The 19,976-nt window shown below is 45.1% G+C and overlaps 1 protein-coding gene across 1 annotated transcript; it reads right to left on the bottom strand.

The window, feature by feature from the left end:
• Positions 1-9,786: 9,786 nt before the first annotated feature.
• On the bottom strand, positions 9,787-18,812 carry LOC148114852 (leukocyte elastase inhibitor-like). Its single transcript, XM_087890278.1, has 7 exons — positions 18,165-18,812; positions 17,850-18,033; positions 16,362-16,499; positions 15,579-15,696; positions 12,211-12,350; positions 11,262-11,429; positions 9,787-10,549 (listed from the first exon to the last, which is right to left on the bottom strand). The coding sequence occupies exons 2-7, from the start codon at positions 18,015-18,017 to the stop codon at positions 10,142-10,144; spliced, it is 1,140 nt and encodes a 379-aa protein (XP_087746404.1). The 5' UTR covers positions 18,018-18,033; positions 18,165-18,812; the 3' UTR covers positions 9,787-10,141.
• Positions 18,813-19,976: the final 1,164 nt, after the last annotated feature.

Genomic DNA, 19,976 nt, shown 5'->3' with positions numbered 1-19,976 from the left:
CACTGGAAAAAAATAATCAAAAAACATCTGCGAACATCTAGAAATCAGTAAAGTAATAAGTAGAAGTCAGCACAGTTTGTTAAAAATAGATCACGCCAAACCAATCTTATTTCATTCTTTGACAAAGTGACTAAATTAGTAGACCAGAGAAATGTTGTGGACATAGTATACTTAAGACTTCAGCAAGGCATTCAACAAGGTAGACCACAACCGACTTCTTCTTAAGCTAGAAAAAAGTGAGATAGATAGCATGACCATTAGATGGATTTGTAACTGGATGACAAATCGTCCTCAATGCATAGTCCTTAATGGTACCACATCTACATGGAGGGAAGTAAGCAGTGGGGTACAACAAGGTTCTGTCTTAGGCCCAATACTCTTCAATATCTTCATAAATAATTTAGATGAGGGAATAGAAGGGGAACTTATCAAAATTGCAGATGATACTAAGTTGGCAGGAATAGCCAAGACCTTGGATCAGGGGTCTTGTACCTTTTGGGTGTCAGGACCACCAAATTCATAATTTTAAATCCCGCAGACCACTGGGGGGGGTGGGGGGAAGGCTCAGCTGCCTTTCGGGCCTACCTGTCTGCTTCTGCGAGGCCTCTGGGTGGGAGGCCCAAGAGAAAGTGGGAAACAGCCTGGAAACTTCTTTCTCTCCAGAAGCTTAGTCAATCTGAGTGAAGGAAATGAAGACAGGCAGACGGTGGCTTGCTGACGTCAGTGGGAAAGTCGGTCCCATATTCTACAGCTGTAGTTGTGACAGGACTGGCGCTTTGGTCATCCTGAAGCAGCTCCTCCATCCGGATGCACTGGCCTTCAGGGGAGCTGCCTGCTCCCCATGGTGGGGCTGGAAATCTCCGCCATAGGCGGTGGCATGTGCAATGTGCAACTTTGCAGGTGGTGCAATGGAATGAGGTAATGGTGCTGTTGCGGCAGGGGGTGGTGGTGGCCCAAGTGGGCCGAAGCGGCAGTAGCGATGGCTGGAAGGTATGGGAGTGAAGTGCTACTTGCATTTGTGCGGCATCAGATTCCACCTTCACCGCGGTATATTTGTGCCAGTAGGTGGTGCCAAGGCAGCCCTTGTCTCCTACTGCTTGGGGCTTGGAGCGGTAAACCACGTCCGGGAAGTACTAAGCAGAGAGAGGCAGCCAGAGTCAACCCTAGCTCTGCTCGCCACTGCGGACACTAGATCGGCCCTCTGCAATCTCTCGTCTCTCGAGGCCGAAGTTACTTGTGCTGCTTCAGGGAGCGCTCCTCGAGAGACGAGAGTTTGCAGAGGGCCTATCTAGCATCTGGGCTGGCTACAAGAGAAACGTTCACTCGGCCATATTTGAGATTTCTAGCTCCAATGGACAGGAAAGCTAGGGCTGACCCCAGGTGCTTCTCTCTGCTAACAGGCGGCCAAGCTAACTGACTGAAGGACTCCATACTGTCCCTTGGAGTCAAAGACCTGAAGCGCGAGCGGCTGGACTACCATCTGTCAGAAATGGTGTAGGGTCTCCAGCTTGGGTGGGGGGTTGGACTAGATGACCTACTAGGTCCCTTCCAAATCTGTTATTCTCTTGTTGTTAGGGAAAACATACCCCACCCCCAATTTTACCCCAGAAAAAATTTTCTTTTTTTCAGAAAATTTGGGTTGCTTCTCAATCACCTGCCAGAGGATTGTATCCCTCTGTTAATGGCTTTCCAAGATGGAGGACTGGTAGGATATATGCTTCTCTCGCTCGGCTTTTAAGTTTTTATTACGTCTTTTATTGCGGTTTCTTTTTAACTGTGCTTTCAGCTTTTACCCCCTGATTCTTGCAGGGGAGTTTTAATGCAAAATTGCATACCAGTTAATTTTTCAACTCTCTCCCGGCAACTCCCATTTTACTCTGGCAACGAGCCCGGTTTTGCAATTCTTCTGATATCTCTGTTTGTTAGGCCTAATTGCCTGGCCTTCATTACACATTCTGCTTGCGAACAACTTGGCAAATGTTCCCTATGAGCTGCTTTAACTGCACTGACTGCTTTGATGTATATGGGCTGACCTCTGTTGAAGCTTTACCCATATTATTTGTTTCTAACCGGGGGACCCTATAAACCAGGGATTGTTTTAATCTACTATCAAAACATTAACCTGCTTTGGGCCTTATTACTACCCAATATCCTCCACCAAGAGATCAACTGGCTGCCCTGATATGAGTCCACACAAACGTCGCCGTTCCTTGTCCCCGAGGGACCCCTGTGTGGAGACCTCCCTTGAAAACACAATGGGCCCCTTGCCTAAGATCAGAAAGACTGACACCATGAAATTGAACCAAGATCCGAACGTATCAATTACTTCCTTGGACGAATTCTTCCAAAATTTAATATCTCTGGAGTCTCTGCCCACCTCTCCTTTGGAAGAATCGGAATCCCCGGCTGCTTCACTCTGCAACACACTTCTTTGCTGGACTGTCCGACACCATCAGATGCTAGTTCTGTCTTGCCCTGTTTCACTGCTTTGCCGTCCCCTATCGACTCAGTTCAGTCCTCGGATATCCAGCTTTTGCAACAGTTCTGTCTCCGTCTGGCCAACTCTATTACCCTTTTGACATCCTCTGTTGGAGTGCTGGAGGGCAAAGTGGAATCCCTTAGTAAGTCGGCCTCAGCATCACATTCATGTAGAACCAACAGACATGTACTGGGCTCGTCCCGAATGGATAGCCATCTCCCTCCACGACTGATGCTGTTAGTGAATCTCCAGTTGCTCTCAGCCAACCTATGTCTGAACCTGGCCCACTCTCACTTTAACAAGCAAGACTGGACCAACCGTAAAACCATATTAGACACATTGAGACTCTTATCCAATTCTCACATCCTGAACAATGAGCTGCTTTCTGTGGAATGGCTTCCTAGCACATCCCACCACAAACGCCTGATTCTCAAATTCAGCTCATCCAAGACCCCCTCGCTTTTATGTGGCTTTGCAACCATCTGACCCACTTTGGAGTCTTTCCCTCAGAGATGCTTTATAAATACCCATCTATCCTCCCTTGGGAGGAAGCCGATCAACGTGGACACTTGTCGTCGGACGGGGATAGAATGCAAGGATCTTCACACGGAAGCTGGTAGCCTTTTGAGGGCTTTAACTACCAGTTCCACAAATCCGCTGGCGACCAGCAACAACAGGAGGACGACCTCCGGACTAGAAATGTTGCACTCCCAGATCAATCCCTCTCTACCTCAGATTCTGAATGCCTATCAGGACTCGGCCCCTTATCTCTGACCACTTCTTCCCTGGTGTGTTCTCGAGCAGACGATGAATTACAGAGTTGGATTATAACGGTAAGTATTTATTTACCTCACAGCTACAGCTCTAACACAATTCAGAAGAAGTACAATACGAAGAACCTCGAACTCAGCCTGACAGCTCTTTTATACCAACTGTCAGACGGCTTAACCAATAGGAACATCCAACATTACAAAGGATCCCAACAGGGGCCAATTCTCTTGAGCATGCTCAGAACACAACACCCCTTTCCCCTGGAATGGTGCATGCATAATCCTCGAGGTATGTGGGTCGATGTCGGAGACGCCCTGAGCGCCTCGGGCTCGCCCTAGGCAGGTGTTCTGGCTGGACAGGGACATTCCTACCCCTAGAGCTTTCCACAGACCAATCTTCAACTGGATCAACATGCGCCGGCCCTGGACTGTCTTCCTGTACCCTGGGTGAGTATTCTCGAACTGCCCCTCTGCTACTGGTAGGTGTTGGATTGCACGGTTCATTATTCCAATCGGAAGAATGGGTGTCCCCAAACCTCGGCTCAACCCTATCCATACCCCTGTCCATCTGTTCACTAAGCTCGGTAGGCGGCACCTTCCTAGCTCTGATTTGATCCTGGTGCCGACGCCAGACTCTACCTTGACCCATATCTATTTTATAAGAACACGGCCCGGTTACATCTATCACTCGTCCGGGAATCCACAACGGTGAACCCCCATAATTCCTGGCATAAACTGAATCCCCCACCCCGAAGGGTCTGGTTGTACTATGGGAGTCCAGAGGTTTACTAGGGGCATATAGAGGATGCAAGCGATCCAAAACGGTCCGTAGACGCCGGCCCATAAGTAACTCTGCGGGGCTCCGGTTCGTGACCGGGCAGGGTGTCGTGTGCTGCACTATCATATACTCAACCAAACGCTCCGGCCACGCACCCGGGCCTATACAGCCAAGTGCATCCTTTGCTGAGCGAACAGCCCTTTGTGCAAGGCCGTTGGCCGCTGGGTGGTAAGGCGAGATGAGGCAATGCCGAATGCCCAGCCTTGCCAGGAACAGCTCGAACACTGATGCCGTCAGTTGAGGACCATTATCCGACACCAGAAGGTCGGGCAACCCATGTGTGGCAAAAAGTGCACGCAAAACCCTTATGACAGCGTCAGATGTGGTGGAGTGCATTAGCACCAATTCCACCCATTTCGAATACGCATCTACGACCACTAAGAATATCTGCCCATGGAAAGGGCCAGCAAAATCTAAATGTATGCGGGACCACGGACCCATAGGTTCCTCCCACTCATGGGCTTTTTCTTTAGGGGGCAGTGGTCGTGACTCCTGACAATGCTGACAAGAGGCCACCCAATCTGTGATGCTTTTATCTAGGCCGGACCACCAGACGTAACTCCTTCCCATAGCTTTCATCCGGACAATACCGGGGTGACCGGCGTGTAGTGAGACAAGGACGGTCTTTCGAAGTGGCTGTGGGACTACCACCCGGTGACCCCAGAGTAAACAACCCCCTCGGGCTGATAATTCCAGTTTCCTGGAAACATACGGTTGCCAGAGGGACCCCAATTTCCCCGAAGGCCACCCCCTTTTAACCCAGTCCAGGACTTGAGAGAATTCAGGGTCACGAGGGAGTGGCGGGCAATGTCAGCAGCAGTTAAGGCAAAAGAAGAACTGTCAATCAAAAACACAGCCGAAGCAGGTGCTGGGTCACATAAGAAGGTGGTCACGGGGCAAGGACTCAGAGCGTCTGCATGGGCCAGATGCTTCCCAGGCACGTAGGTAAGTGTATATTGGTAAGCAGCCAAAAAAACAGCTACAGCTCTAACACAATTCAGAAGAAGTACAATACGAAAAACCTCGAACTCAGCCTGACAGCTCTTTTATACCAACTGTCAGACGGCTTAACCAATAGGAACATCCAACATTACAAAGGATCCCAACAGGGGCCAATTCTCTTGAGCATGCTCAGAACACAACATTCCCCTTCTGCTCCGAGAATCTCGCCTCCCGAAATGCCACACACTCAGTCCCCGCAACTGGCTGGTTTGATCTTTCAGACCCCTCGGGCTCCCCCTCTTTCCCCGTCTATCATCATCACCAAATCACATAACGGCTGCATTTCTTTTGATGACAACAACACCATACAGTTGTCTCCCCCAACAGTTCTACCTGTACGACATTCAAGCCACTATCGAGACCAGGACGACAACCTCAGTCCAAATCTGGCTTCCCTTCAGAATTCTCCAAGAACTAATAATGACCCTAAAACTAAGCAAGGAAACCAAGGCAAGATAACAGATTTTTTCGGTCTAACTGTCCCCCGGTCCCTCCACCAGCCCCCTGCTGCTTCTAAATGACAGTCAAAGATCCACTCTCCAACTCTTCCTTGGTCCATCATGAGTTGAAACATCGCAGGGTGGGCTTCCAAAAATGCCGACCCGGACTTTTTGAACTACCTCAAAAACTTTCAAATTCTCATATTTCAGGAAACGGAGGTCAACGACATTTCGCTATGTGGTTTTGAAATCATATCCCTGCCAGCCCATCCCTCACTGCTTGGTGGTCGTTCGAAGGGCGGCCTTGCAACAGGTATCTCCCTGGATTTGCACGCAAACGTGGCTCTTGTGGACTCTCTTCCCCTTATGCCCAGGCAAATTTGATATCCATCAGAAAGCTCTCGCTCCTGGTGTTTAATGTCTACCTTCCTCCCGGGGGCTCTCACCGGGACTTGGATGAACTGTGGGCCGGTCTGGAAGACTTTCTCGTTACCATCATACTTAGATTGCCTCATTCTCTGGTTCTTCTGGCGGGGGATCTAAACGCCCGCATTGCGGGGACTTGGGAAACCCTAGTTGCCTTTCGCTGATGGACAGGCCCGGCCAGGTATGACCATCCCCTGGATACCCTGAAAGGGAGAGTTTCCAAGGATCGGAAAGTTGACAAAGCGGGGACCTGTCTAGCTCTCCTCACAGTCAAACTAGACCTCTTCCTCCTTAATGGCAGATGTGCCCCGGATGTCTCTGGGGAATTTACCCACTTGGCCAAAAATGGCAACAGCACAATAGACTATACTTTGGTTTTGAGAGCCCTTTGGCCATACATTTCTTCCTTCAAAGTAGACGACAGGATTTTCAGTGACCACCTTCCTCTCATTATGGTTGCACGGCTATATAGACCTCAAGGCCATCCCGCTCACGTTGTCTCAATAGACTCTAATCCCAGAGGCTCCCCAATGTTGCCGAAATGGTCAAAGTCTCTGGCCCTTTTCCACGCACGCTTTTATCATCAAGAAGCAACCAATACCTTGTCAGCCTTAACCGGCACCAAGGCCACACCTGGTGTGCTACTGACCGCCTTCACTGAGTGTCTAAGCGGTCTTATAGCCTCTTTTCAGCCCCCCACCCTTATCCCTGGTAGAGTTTCCTGGAGGAAGGGAGCTCCTTGGTTTAACTCACAATGCAAACAAGCCAGGAACCATATGAGATTTATATATTCTGCCCACAAACGAATAGGTTCATTGACGCCCCCCCCCCCGGCTTATTTCGAGGCCAAGAAGGCATACAAGCTAGCCCTTTCAAGAGCTAAGCAAGACTGGCACCGGCTAAGGTGGAACGCATTACTAGAGGCCGCGAAATCCAGCAACCCTCGAGATTTCTGGAGTCTGTTAAACAGGACGCCAACTAGTAGGCTCACTCATTCCATCTCTGCCACTACATAGGAACTCTTTTACGACACTCTTTGCCAAAGAGGTTGTAGAAAAAATGGTTTTAAAAGTAAAAGTAAAAAAAAAAAATTGGCCACGCCCACCATCACATTACCCTCCCCAAGCCACGCCCACAGAACTGGTAGTAATAAATTTTAGATTTCACCACTGATTAAAAATAGTAATATTTTTTTATATCTTTGTTTTACAGAGGAAAATTCAAGAACAAAATAATTAAATAATTAAATCTAAAGGATTGCTATCCTTTATAACAAAGGGTGTATGTTCACTACAATTATAAGTATTATCTACAGTGCTTTCAGAACATATTCAGAGCCCCTTCACTTTTGTCAATTTTGTTACGCTTCAGCCTGATTCTAGATTCATTTTCTCCTCATTAATCTACATTCAGTACCCTGTAATGACAAAGCGCAAAGAGCATTTTAGAAATGTCTGTAAATTTATCAGACGGAAAAACTGAAATATCACAACTTGGTGGCAGCCATCCGGGCTGGGACACGGTCAGCCTTAGATCCGTGGGGCTGCCCTGGAGGCAGTGAGGGGGCATTTGCTGCCCCGCCCTCTGGGTGTGCCTGGTGACTGTCTTGCCCCTCAGGCTGATTGTGTTCTGAGCGCTTCCCTTTCACCCAGGACTCCAGCTCCTGTGCGTTCATCACTTCCTGTGCACACACCCAGGGGATAGGCCTGAAGTGGCAGGGGCAGCGCCTCACTGGCTCCAGGGCAACCCCACGGATCTAAGGCTGACCCATTCCAGCCCAGATCGCCACCACTAAGTTGTAGATCAGTACTGTCCCAGCCTTGCAGCATGCAAGTGCTTACCTTTTACCAGGACCAACCACAAATGGAAAAGCCACGGCCACTGGTGGCAGAGTCACCAGCAGTGCTGCCATTTTCTCCCCCTCCCCTTGTCCCTCCCTGAGCATGAAGGAAGCAAGGAAGGAAGGGGATAGGAATGAGAAGCAGGGAAGGAAGGAAAGTAGGAAGGAAGGAGAGGGGAAGGAGAGGGAAGGAGGGTCTGAAGGAAGTCCTGTGTTAGAACTTGGGCACCAGCACTTGCTGCCTTTTCGCCATCCCCTCCCCGTGGCCTTCTGATGGTCTCCCATCCTCTCGCTGAGGATGCCTAGGTTACAAAGCTGGGTCTCCTCTCAGGGAGAGGGAATGGGCCTCCTTCTGATCCACATTTTGCCCTCGCACACCCACCATGAGCAACCTGGCCAAGGAGAGCGAGCACAGCAGCAGCAGCAGCCTGAAGCAGGAGGTAAGAATGGCAGTCTACAAACACAGTAAGGATGGAAGGATATTGACACTGCCTCCTTTACCCCCAAGATGTAATTTGAACAGGGACTCCTACTTGTCTTTGTTCATATTCACAGCTAGTCTTTCAAACTTTCAAACCAAAGAGGCTTGATAGTACAGTGGTAGTAAAGCACCCTGTTATTAACACCAGCTGCCTGCAGTTACTGCAAGTTTGACTCTCACCAGGCTCAAGGTTGACTCAGCCTTCCATCCTTTCTAAGGTAGGTAAATTGAGGACCCAGTTTGTGGGGGCAATAAGCTGACTTTGTATAAATATACAAAACTATGAAGGCTATTGCTTAGAGCATTGTAAGCCGCCCTGAGTCTCCGGAGAAAGGCGGCATATAAATCAAATTTAAAAAAAACAAAACTCTTCAAACTGACATTATAATTTCTTTATCTAATACCTACCTTCAGTAAAATCAATGCCTAACAATATATAGTTCAGATTTACTGAGCAGAGACAATTGGACAAAAGATATCAAAAAATTAGTAGATTGAGGTCAGTGGTGATTCGTATGTAAATAATTCTGCATTTACTGAATGATAAGAAAAGTTATACCATAATTCCTCATAAGGTACCATGTTCCTCCAAAAACACGACCCACCCCAATAATAATCCCAACCTTATTTTTTGGGGCATGGGCCTAATATTACCCCTACCCTGAAAATAAGCCTGGGGGAATGGGCGTGGCCAGCAGGAGTGGCGGCGTGGGTGGGGGGGGGGTTGTCCGGCTGCAGCTGCAGCCCACTGGCCCCTTGGGGCAGCGCAAATACCACTTTTGCCCTTCTCTTTCTGGGTGCAGTGCTTCTACTAATTGGGCCGCTTCCCTGAAGCCGGCACCTTCGCGGCCAGCCCCTTTGCTTTTCCCCTCTTATTGGGAGGCTCGTGGGATGTTTTTTGGCGAATGGGAAGAAAATTGAGGGGGAGGGATTTTCCTGCCTGTCATCCATTCCTCAAGCTCAGCACAGACTGAGGAAAGGATGGCAGGCAGGAGAATTTTCCTCCTCCCATTTTCCTCCTGTTCGCCAAAAAGCCTCCATTCCGAACACTGAAGGTTTGGAATGGAGGCAACGGTGTATCCACAGCAGAGGTGGGTTCTACTTACCTTTACTACCGGTTTGCAATGGGGCCATGTGTGCTCTTCTGCGCATGTGCAGAAGCATTTTGATGACATCAGGGTTGGTAGGCGGAGCCTCCTGCTGGTTTTACTACTGGTTCTATAGAACTGGTGCGAACCGGGGGCAACCCACCATTGATCCATGGAGCATCCAGCTCACAGAGTCTGGCCTTCTGCACCTCAAAAAAAGTAAGACTCCCTCGAAAATAAGCCCAAGTGTTCATTTTCAAGTCTAAAAGAAAATAAGACTCGGTCTTATTTTCTGAGAAACATGGTACTTACTAAGGCACGTGCCAAATGGCTTTGAATTTCCAAGAACAAAAAAGACGTCACTTTCTGAATTCTATATTATCAATGATTTTCAAGGACAAACGAGTCTGGACCAAAGGCTCTTACATTATATTGAATGAAGGCCAACTTTATTCCAGTAATTCATGTGTTATTCGTTTTACAAACACCTTTGCTTGATGGCTTCCAAACAGCTCAAACTACAATCCCCAGAATTCCTAGTTAGCTGGAAATTAAAGGAACTGCAGTCAAACACACCTGAATGTCCTAGATTAGAGATGGCTACCCTTTAGAGCGAAGTGTCACATAAAACCTGTTAAAAGACTCAGGAGTTCAAGAAAATTGAAGATGGAAAATATCTGGAGGAACTCAACTTGTTCATGGCAATTCTCCCAAGCACGCAGAGAAATGTGTATATTACAGGAGGCTGGTAGCTGGTTTTATGATTTACAATACTCGTTATGGAGAGGCAAATCTACCAAGGAAAAGTATCGTGTTTGTTGGATTATGACGGATAAAAAATAGGAAAGGATGATCAGCATTAAAATCCTTCTCCACGACCAGACAATAATACACACACATAGCAGCAGTAGCTGCTGCTGCTTCAGTGCCTGCTTTATTTACTTCTAGAAAGGACTTGTGAACAATTTTAGACACATGGAGATCCTGAGCTCCTGACATTCCAGACAAATCAGCCTTGCCCTTGTCAAACACATCTACTAGCCCCAATGCTGCAAAGTAAGATTCAAGATCATAGTTTTCTTCCAACTGAAATTTAGGTAGATGTACATTGACATCCACGCCAGAATTCATATTCTTTGGCTGGGTCCATTCTTGCAGTTTTTCCAAAGTAAGCTGCTTCTCCAGCTAAAAAGGCAGAGAAAGAGAAGTAATCATTTGCATCATTGTGCCACAATATTTCCATTTCAGCACAAAGAAACTCCTTGCTGAAAAACAGAACATCTCTCACTTCAGTATGAATGAATTTGCAGAGTCAGAGAGCAAATTTCTCTATCCCAGACATGGTCTTTCTCTATGGGAAACAATAAAAATATGGCAGTGAACTAACTGTAAGAGGGTTGGTGCCTCATGCTAAACTATTTGCAGCTTTAACAGATGTTCAGATGGGAAAAAATTAACGCAGAGTTTATAGCATAAACATTATTAGAAGTAAACATAGATTTTTTAAAAAAGTATTTTCAAGCAAAACCGTGGTTGTCCTTTCCAAATGTAACATAAAAAGCATCTATTTTATAGATACCTTACTGTTTACTATTTAAGATACTATTTAAATCTAATTCAGATCTAATCTGTTTTCAACTCTTTCACCCAAGATGATTAGGAATTCATAGTGTCTGGTACAAAAATGAAGAAAACTCTTAAATATTTTCTGGAGATCCCCAAAATAAGGCAGCCTCTCTTCAGAACCCAACTGATATATGTGGAGCCACTCAAGGCATCACATAAACCACAACTTTGTCTATGCGTATGGGTGTCCTACCAAGTATTCATGTAATATTTAGAATAATTTTGTTTAGGACAATAATTTTATAGCAATAGCAAGAAACAATAGAATCACCTGTTCTAGGCCTGTGGAATTATCTTCAATGCTGTCAGGCAAAAGGATGATCATGCTAAGATCCTTTCCCTTGTATGGCAGTTCCAGCACACAACACTTGCATTCGGGGATATAAACAATGGGAAGCTTCTCTTTCATAAACATCATCTTCACATTCTTCTTTTCTCTCTGCATTATATTAAGAATATTACAGTGAGGAGTCTATCAAACAACAAAGAAATAAAGATTCTGTATGTATATGCTGAAGTTGATAGAACTAGTTCTCGGAAGTGGATCTTTGCAAAACTATATTAATATATAGCTGTTCTTTGGAATTATACAACGCTATTAAGCTACATGAAATTCGTTTCCAGGTAAGGATAAACAGAACAGCTAAACCAACTAAAAAAATAAACCAAGGGAAAAAACCTACCTATAGTACAAAAAAAAAATTGCTTTATTGTTTTCCTTCGTGTATTAGGAGAAATAGACAAGTGACCCACTACTTTCAGTAAAGTATTTCAGAATGGAACTAGGTTTAACTTATGGGAAAGTAACTGGTAATTAGGGTCAAAGGAACTGACATAAGCCTTCAAAAGAGCCCTGGTGGCACAGCAGACTAAAGCACTGTTATTAACATCAGCTGCCTGCAATTACTGCAAGTTCAAATCTCACCAGGCTCAAGGTTGACTCAGCCTTCCATCCTTTCTAAGGTAGGTAAAATGAGGACCCAGATTGTGGGGGCAATAAGCTGACTTTGTATAAATATACAAAAGTATGAAGGCTATTGCTTAACGCATTGTAAGCCGCCCTGAGTCTCCGGAGAAGGGCGGCATATAAATCAAATTTAAAAAAAAAACAAAAACCTACAGGTAAGTTAGGATTACGATGCTTCATGAGAGTGACTATTGCTACACCTACCTAAACAACAAGCTGTTGTTACAGAAGATAGACAAAAAAAAATATTTACCTTATTTAGTCTAAAAGGCTTGTCTTCAGTAACTTCTTTAAATGGCTTTGCCCAATTGCCTTTAAAGTAGACAGCATTCACCAAAACCAATTTAGTCATTTCATTGATGGATCCTTCAGATAACAACTCAGGGATTTTACCTTGATGGAGAAATTTTATTGTTAATTAGCTGTGCAAAGAACTGAGACTTAAATAATATTATCAGATCAATGAGATTAATCTAAATGCACTTCTTAAATGTACATTTCCCCTCTGCAATTATCTTGTAAATATTTGTCTTTAAAAAAAAATCCCGAATTAGCAAAAGCTGCTGTAAATGGTACTGGCCATTTCTGTCATGTGGCTCAAGGTGCCACATGACAGAATCAATCCAATCAATCAATCAATCAATCAATCAATCAATCAATCAGAATAGAGCTGGAAGGGATCCTGGAGATCTTTTAGTCGAACCCCCTGCTCAAGCAGGAGACCCTATACCAGTGATGGCTAATCTTTTTGCCATCACATGCCAAAACGAGGGGGGGGATGTGTGTGGCATACCCATAATTCTATGTGCCCCACCCCCCCACGCATGCGCGGGTGACCCCCACCAGCGCTCCCCCCACTTTTGGCACGTGATGACATGGTGCACCCGGTAGGCCCGTTTTTCGCCCTCCCCAGGCTCCAGAGCCTTTCTAGGAGCCTGAGGAAGGTGAAAATGGCCTTCCCCATCCCCCGGAGGCCAGAAACAGCATGTTTCCCAATTTCCTGTGGGCCCAGAAGGCCTGAAAATCAGTTGGCCGGCCCGCACATTCACACTAGAGCTGAGCTCACATGCCCACCGATATGGCTCCACATGTCACCTGTGGCATATATGCCATAAGTTTGCCATCACGGCCCTATACCATTTCAGACAAATGACTGTCTAGTTTCTTCTTAAAAACCTCCAGTGATGAAGCAGCTACAAGTTCTGAAGTGAAGCTGTTCCACTGGGTAATTGTCCTCACTGTTACGAAGTTTCTCCTTAGTTCCAGATTGCTTCTCTCCTGGATTAGTTTCCATCCATTGTTTCTTGTCCTGCCTACAGGTGCTTTGGTAAATAACTTGACCCTCTCCTCTTTGTTACAGCATCTCCATGGTCACATGATCAACATTCAGATGCTTGGCAACTGACTCATATTTATGACGGTTGCAGTGTCCCGGGGTGATGTGATCACTTTTTGATAAGCAAAGTCAAGGAGGAAGCCAGATTCACTTAACAACTAGGTTACTAATTTAATAAGTGCAGTAATTCACTTAACAACTATGGCAAGAAAAGTCATAAAATAGGGCAAAATTCACTTTATAAATGCCTTAGCAAAATAAATTTTGGGCTCAATTGTGGTCATATGTTGAGGACTACCTGTATCTCTTGGGAGATACTTTAAGGGCAAGGATACATTGTGTCCTATGTATCTGTGGGTTGTTCTCTCAAGCTTAAATTCTTTTATTAGTTTACTTATTTATTTATTTATTGAATTTATATTGCCGCCTATTCGCACATGGCAACTCAAGGCAGCTTACAGAATATAAAGCCTCATATAAAAACAATAAAACTAATAAGAAGAGTCATATAATAATATAATAAAATCACCCCTACCTCAGCGATAGCACCTCACACGAGCCATTTAATGGGCTCCGTCCTGCTTTGGATTCCCCAGGCCTGCTGGCAGAACCAGGTCTTCAGTGACTTCCAGAAGAGTGCTAGAATGGGGGGCCATTCTAATCTTTGGGGAGATGATGTTCCAGAGAGAGGGGGCCACTACAGAGAAGACCCTTCTTCTGGGTCCCACCAAGTGTATCTCCCTAGAGACACACATTCCCTGCCTCCCCGCTCTGATGGGTCAGGTAGATGTGATCGGCAAGAGATGGTCCCTCAGAAAACTTGGTCGCAAGCCATGAAGGGCTTGAAAGGTGACAACCAGCACCTTGAATTGTACCCGGAAGCAAATCAGCAGCCAATGCAGCTCCCACAGGTGAGGTGATACAGGGGTACTGAGCTCTGCGGAACCCCACAAAGCACTGAGTGAAGGCTGGATCTCTCCCCTCCCATCAACACTGATTGAGAGTGGCCACAGAGGAAAGAAGTGGACCAGGATAGCACAAGGCCTCCCATTCCCATCCCCTGAAGCCGCTCCAAGAGATTATGGTGGTTGATGGTATGAAAAGCAGCTGAGATTTTCCCGAAAATAAGACCGGGTCCCTAAATAAGCACTAGGGCTTATTTTCAGGGAGAGTCTTTTTTTTTCGATGTATAAGAGGCCCACTTCTTCTGCTTGCTCGCAGTGGGGCAGGAGGCCATGCAGTGTGCCAGTGCCGCTGCCACAAGGCAGGAGGGATGAAGCTGCCCCATGTGCCCCGCATGGGTTTACCTCAGGGCCCCCGCAGCCAGGCCATGCCCCAACATCTACCTTGCCTCGTGGCCACAGCACCAGCAGCCCCGTCTAGCAGAACCCCGTGTGGCTGCCAACCCCCTTCTTCTGCTTTCTCATGGCTGGGGCAGAGCAGGAACAATGCACTGGTGCCACTGCTGGGGCCATGAGGCAAGTTGGTGTGGGGCAGGTCCATCACGCCAACTCGCCTCTTTGCTGTGGCACCACGAGCAAACAGACAGAATGGGCAGGTAGCCATCTGCACAGGCTCTTAAGTAGGGCTTATCTTTGGGGATAGGGCTTAGGCACGCACATAAAAAACCATGCTAGGGCTTATTTTTGGGATAGGTCTTATTTTCAGGGAAACAGGGTACACAGAGGGATGGGGAAGGGGAAAAGAGAAGTGAGGAAGAGAGGATAGAAAAGAAATAAAGGTGTTGACTTCCAACTACCTGGGTTGCAATAGAATAAAGCATTAGCATTGAACCTCAACTTTTACTTTTCTATAATAGTATAAACTAGCCCTTTCTATAAAGACGAATCAATCTAATCAATAAGTATCTGTGAGTTATTCTCAAACTTCTTTTTCATCAGACTTGTTATGCAAACCCAAAATACCTTTTATCAAGTTACGGACTGCTGACTGGATTAACCACTGTAGAACCAGCAGTTCTGTAAATTTAACGGCTGCAAACTATTATTGTGTTTTCTCTTTTATCAATTCCTGAAATTGGTATTTTATGGCAGCATTATGGCAAATAAAAGTAAAGGTTTGACTATCATGTAGACCAGGCTGTCAAACTCATGGCCCGTGGGCTGGATGCGTCATGCTCTGGCCATGCCCATACGTGGTTTAGCGAAGGGGGGAAAGTCCAGATATGTCACGTGACACTACCATGATGATATGAGTTTGATACCCCTGAGGTAGACCCAAGAAAAAATAAATCTTTAGTTGTTATTTTTTTTAAAAAATCTCACCTTTAGTCTGCTTTTTAACCCATTGGTTAATTTTCTTTTTTGCCTTGTCTGGAGCATTGGAGAAATCCACTGTGGATAATTTAGCTCCATACATATTCTGGGTGCTAGTCGAGAAATCCTAGTAAAATGAGACATATAATATCCATAAACGATAAAATATAAAATTATAGAATAAATAGAATTATTATGGATAGCAAGAATGAAAGTATTAACATTTAAAAAATAAATAAAATAAACAAACAAACAAATAAATAATCAACCAATCAACCAACCAACCAATAAATAAAATTGTCTTCAATCAATTAGAGATTCAATGGACCTGTAAAACTGCATATTTCAAAGCAGTGATGTTTCTCCACCTGGAGAAACAATGGGGTGAGGTGGGGGAATTTTTAGCAAAATACCAAGTTTTCCCAGAGAGAGACACCCAGATTAAGAGGTTGTGCAGTCCCAAAATGGAGGGGGTGGGGGAAGAGGTTCAGGGAAGCCACACCCTGGAATCTCTCAGGATAGAGTAGGTTAGATGGTTATAACCTTCATTTGGCAAGATTCTGTCCATTAGGTGTAAGAAAATGAATGACTGGATATGAATGGATCTCACTGTATCATTTTTGGGTCAGGCTGACCATAGCAGACCTAATTAAGAGAGATTAAAGATTCACTTAAAGCAAAGGATAACTGTATTGATGAATATCATAAGCTAATAAAATTTGAAATTGATCTATAAAGCCATTCTGATGACCCATACATTATTGATGTTTATTTATTTAGCAATCTACTTACAGACAAAAAGTTGAAAGTTTTTTCTCCATACAATCTATTAGCAAGTTTCAGAATATAGGGTGCATTGCTCCGGTTAATTTTAGAATTAAGAGTCTGAAATACTGAATGAAGATCTTCAACTCCATCAAAATGAAGTGTCTGCATGGAAAAGATAAGTCCTAATTTAGTACCAATAAGAACTGGTTAGTTCAGAAATAATTTTGTCTAAGAACAATGGAGACATTTCAGAAATCTACAGATTCTCAGGTAGAAAGCATACATAAGCAAACAGTACGATGGACCACTCTCTGCAAACTTAGGTTTCATCTTAAAAGAGGCGTATACAGTATCTAAGATTAATACAATGGGTTATACGTATACGAGGAAATAGGGATTTATCAAAGCCTGAATGTGTTTCCCATATATTCTGTCTTAGGAAAGTAACTAAACAGGTGACTTTATTCAAAATTACCGTAGGGTATCAGCTACAAAATCCACGTAGACTACAGCACAAAAGAAACTTATATGGAGGAGGAAAAAGTTGAATATTAGTCTGATTTTCATAACAAATGGTTTTTTGATAAAGAATAGCAAGAGGGTAGACAACGTTTCCTTTGAACGCAACGGAGAGCATCAAAATGTTTATTTCTTTCCCATTTCCGCATTTAGTATAAGGGGCTGACACTCTGTCATTTGGAGACCAAAATATTAATTTCCCATAGAGGCTAAACATTTTTTGGGAAGGAGCTTTTGCTTTCATTTATCACAACCAACTACTGTAATTGGGTGCTTGAAAATTTCAGCGTAGCCAACAATGACTTGAGTCTATATGCTGAGTTTGCTTGAGCCAAGGCGAAAAAAGAGAACATTACTTCTTTGTATGTTTTTGTATATCAATTTTGTTCTTACATCCTTATTCCATACAGGTTGGATTATGTGTGGAAAATCTAAACCAAGAGTTTTCAAACTTTCTCAGAGTCTAACCTGTCAGTTAAAAATACAATTCCAAGGACCTCTGATCAATAGGCCAACTTTAGTGATAGAAAAGTGGCTACCTACCATCTATCTATCTATCTATCTATCTATCTATCTATCTATCTATCTATCTATCTATCTATCATCTATCTATCATCTATCACCTACCTACCTTCTCTCTCCATCATTTCTCTGTCTCTCCATCTCCCTTCTTCCCTCCCTCAACTACTGGCTAGCTGATGACAGTAGCTACCTGACTATCTCTATCACTTATCACCTATCTATCACCCTTAGTCTCTTGAAAATTGTTTGTTCAGCAGATCAGTAGTAAAACTGATCCTGTCTCTTACTAACTTTTTGGAAGTCCTAACTAAAGCTGGCGATTCACTTAATACATTTTAGGAAGATGATTCATCCCTAAACTAGAGGCGGTTTTTCCAATACGCAGCACTTAAAATTCCACTCTCCTTACAAAAGAGCCGCATTTCCTCGTATTAGCAGCCATACTAACGAGTCAGAAAAATACCTGCTGACCTTCAGGAGTTCCGAGGCTGTGTTACCGCGGGCCCCTAAGGCGACCATGGCCAGGGCGGACGATACACTGAGCGGAGAAAAGAAAACGTTGCCGGTTGGGTGGGCTTCCGTCAACTTTTGGAAAAGATCCAGAGCAAACTGCGAGTTTGCATTAGCCAGTTTATCCATAGTGACGAAGGGAAAGCTTGAAAACAAGCAAAACGAAAGAAAGAAAATTACATCTGACGCAGCTTTAAAATCATAGCGCCAATCCCGAGCAACGGACACCGGAGAGCAAGCGCCAGCTTTAGACGGCAACCAGCGACCCGCCCTTACCTGCCGAGAGGAGACCAGCGCCGATGCTGGTGGATGCGCAGAGAGCCACAGCCGCGCAGATCCCGGGTCTTGGGGGTGCGAGGAAGGGAGCGCTGGGGGGGCTCTGGAACTGGCGAGGCGGGAGCGCCCTGGGACTCCGACCTTCCCCGAACCAGGCAGGCTTCGAGAGTTGGAAGGCTTCCGAGGGGCGAGAGGAGGAGGAAGGGTGGGGTTGCTGTCTATCTGTTCACAGCCGCATAATGCCTCCAATATACCCACTTAGCCCACCCGCCACAGCTGCACAAGCTCGCTGAACGGAAAGGGAGGGAGAGGAGAGGCGAGGAGGAGGGGGGAAAGGGGGGAAAGCGGGGGTGGGGGTGGGAGGAGAGGGAAGGAAAACCGAAAGTAGCAGCAGAAGCCAGACGGGGTTGAGAAACCTACAGAAGAGAACTTGCTCTTAAAGGCTCCAATATATGTGGTCTTCTCAGGAAGCCAGGAAAGCAAAGGCTCAGAATGAACAACGTTTTGAAACAAAAGTCAAAGAGAATTGTTAACCTTTCTTTCAACCTATAAATAACAAGAAAAATAAATCAAGGAAACAGCAAAGGAAGTAACAGGCAGCAGAGAGAAAGCAGAGCTGCTTAACTCAGTCTTTGCATCCGTCTTCATGCAAAAAGAAAGTTTGGCCCCACCTACCAAAAACATAGCTGCAAAAGATAGACTAGAAATAAAAGTGAAAAGAAATTAAAAAAAAACGGTTAGAGAACACCTGTCTGATGTTGAATGAATATAAATCACTGGGACCTGACAGATTACATCCTGGAGTTCTAAAGGAGCTGGCAGATGTCATATCATAACCACTGTACCATATCTTTCAGAAATCCTGGATCATTGGGGAACTATCAGAGTACTGGAAAAGAGCCGATATGGTTCCCATCTTCAAACAAGGGGAAAAAAGAGACCAAGGAAACTACAGACCAATCCCCCTAACATCAATATACAGGAAGACACTGGAAAAAAATAATCAAAAAACATCTGCGAACATCTAGAAATCAGTAAAGTAATAAGTAGAAGTCAGCACAGTTTGTTAAAAATAGATCACGCCAAACCAATCTTATTTCATTCTTTGACAAAGTGACTAAATTAGTAGACCAGAGAAATGTTGTGGACATAGTATACTTAAGACTTCAGCAAGGCATTCAACAAGGTAGACCACAACCTACTTCTTCTTAAGCTAGAAAAAAGTGATAGATAGCATGACCATCAGATGGATTTGTAACAGATGACAAACCATCCTCAATGCATAGTCCTTAATGGTACTACATCTACATGGAGGGAAGTAAGCAGTGGGGTACAACAAGGTTCTGTCTTAGGCCCAATACTCTTCAATATCTTCATAAATAATTTAGATGAGGGAATAGAAGGGGAACTTATCAAAATTGCAGATGATACTAAGTTGGCAGGAATAGCCAAGATCCTAGATCAGGGGTCTCCTACCTTTTGGACCTCAGGGACCACCAAATTGATAATTTTAAATCCCGCAGACCACGGGGGGTGGGGGGTGGGGAAGGCTCAGCTGCCTTTCGGGCCAGTCTGCTTCTGCGAGGCCTCTGGGTGGGAGGCCCAAGAGAAAGTGCCTGGTCCAAGCACACAGCCTGGAAACTTCTTCCTCTCCAGAAGCTTAGTCAATCTGAGTGAAGGAAAATGAAGACAGGCAGACGGTGGCTTGCTGACGTTGGTGGGAAAGTCGGTCCCATATTCTAGAGCTGTAGTCGTGACAGGACTGGCGCTTTGGTCATCCTGAAGCAGCTCCTCCATCCGGATGCACCGGCC

Source organism: Pantherophis guttatus, chromosome 3 (genome assembly GCF_059756535.1).
Source record: "Pantherophis guttatus breed Tessera chromosome 3, ASM5975653v1, whole genome shotgun sequence".
Lineage (NCBI taxonomy): Eukaryota > Metazoa > Chordata > Lepidosauria > Squamata > Colubridae > Pantherophis > Pantherophis guttatus.
The sequence above is the reverse complement of the archived record's forward strand: the minus strand, read 5'-3'. Positions and strand labels throughout refer to the sequence as shown.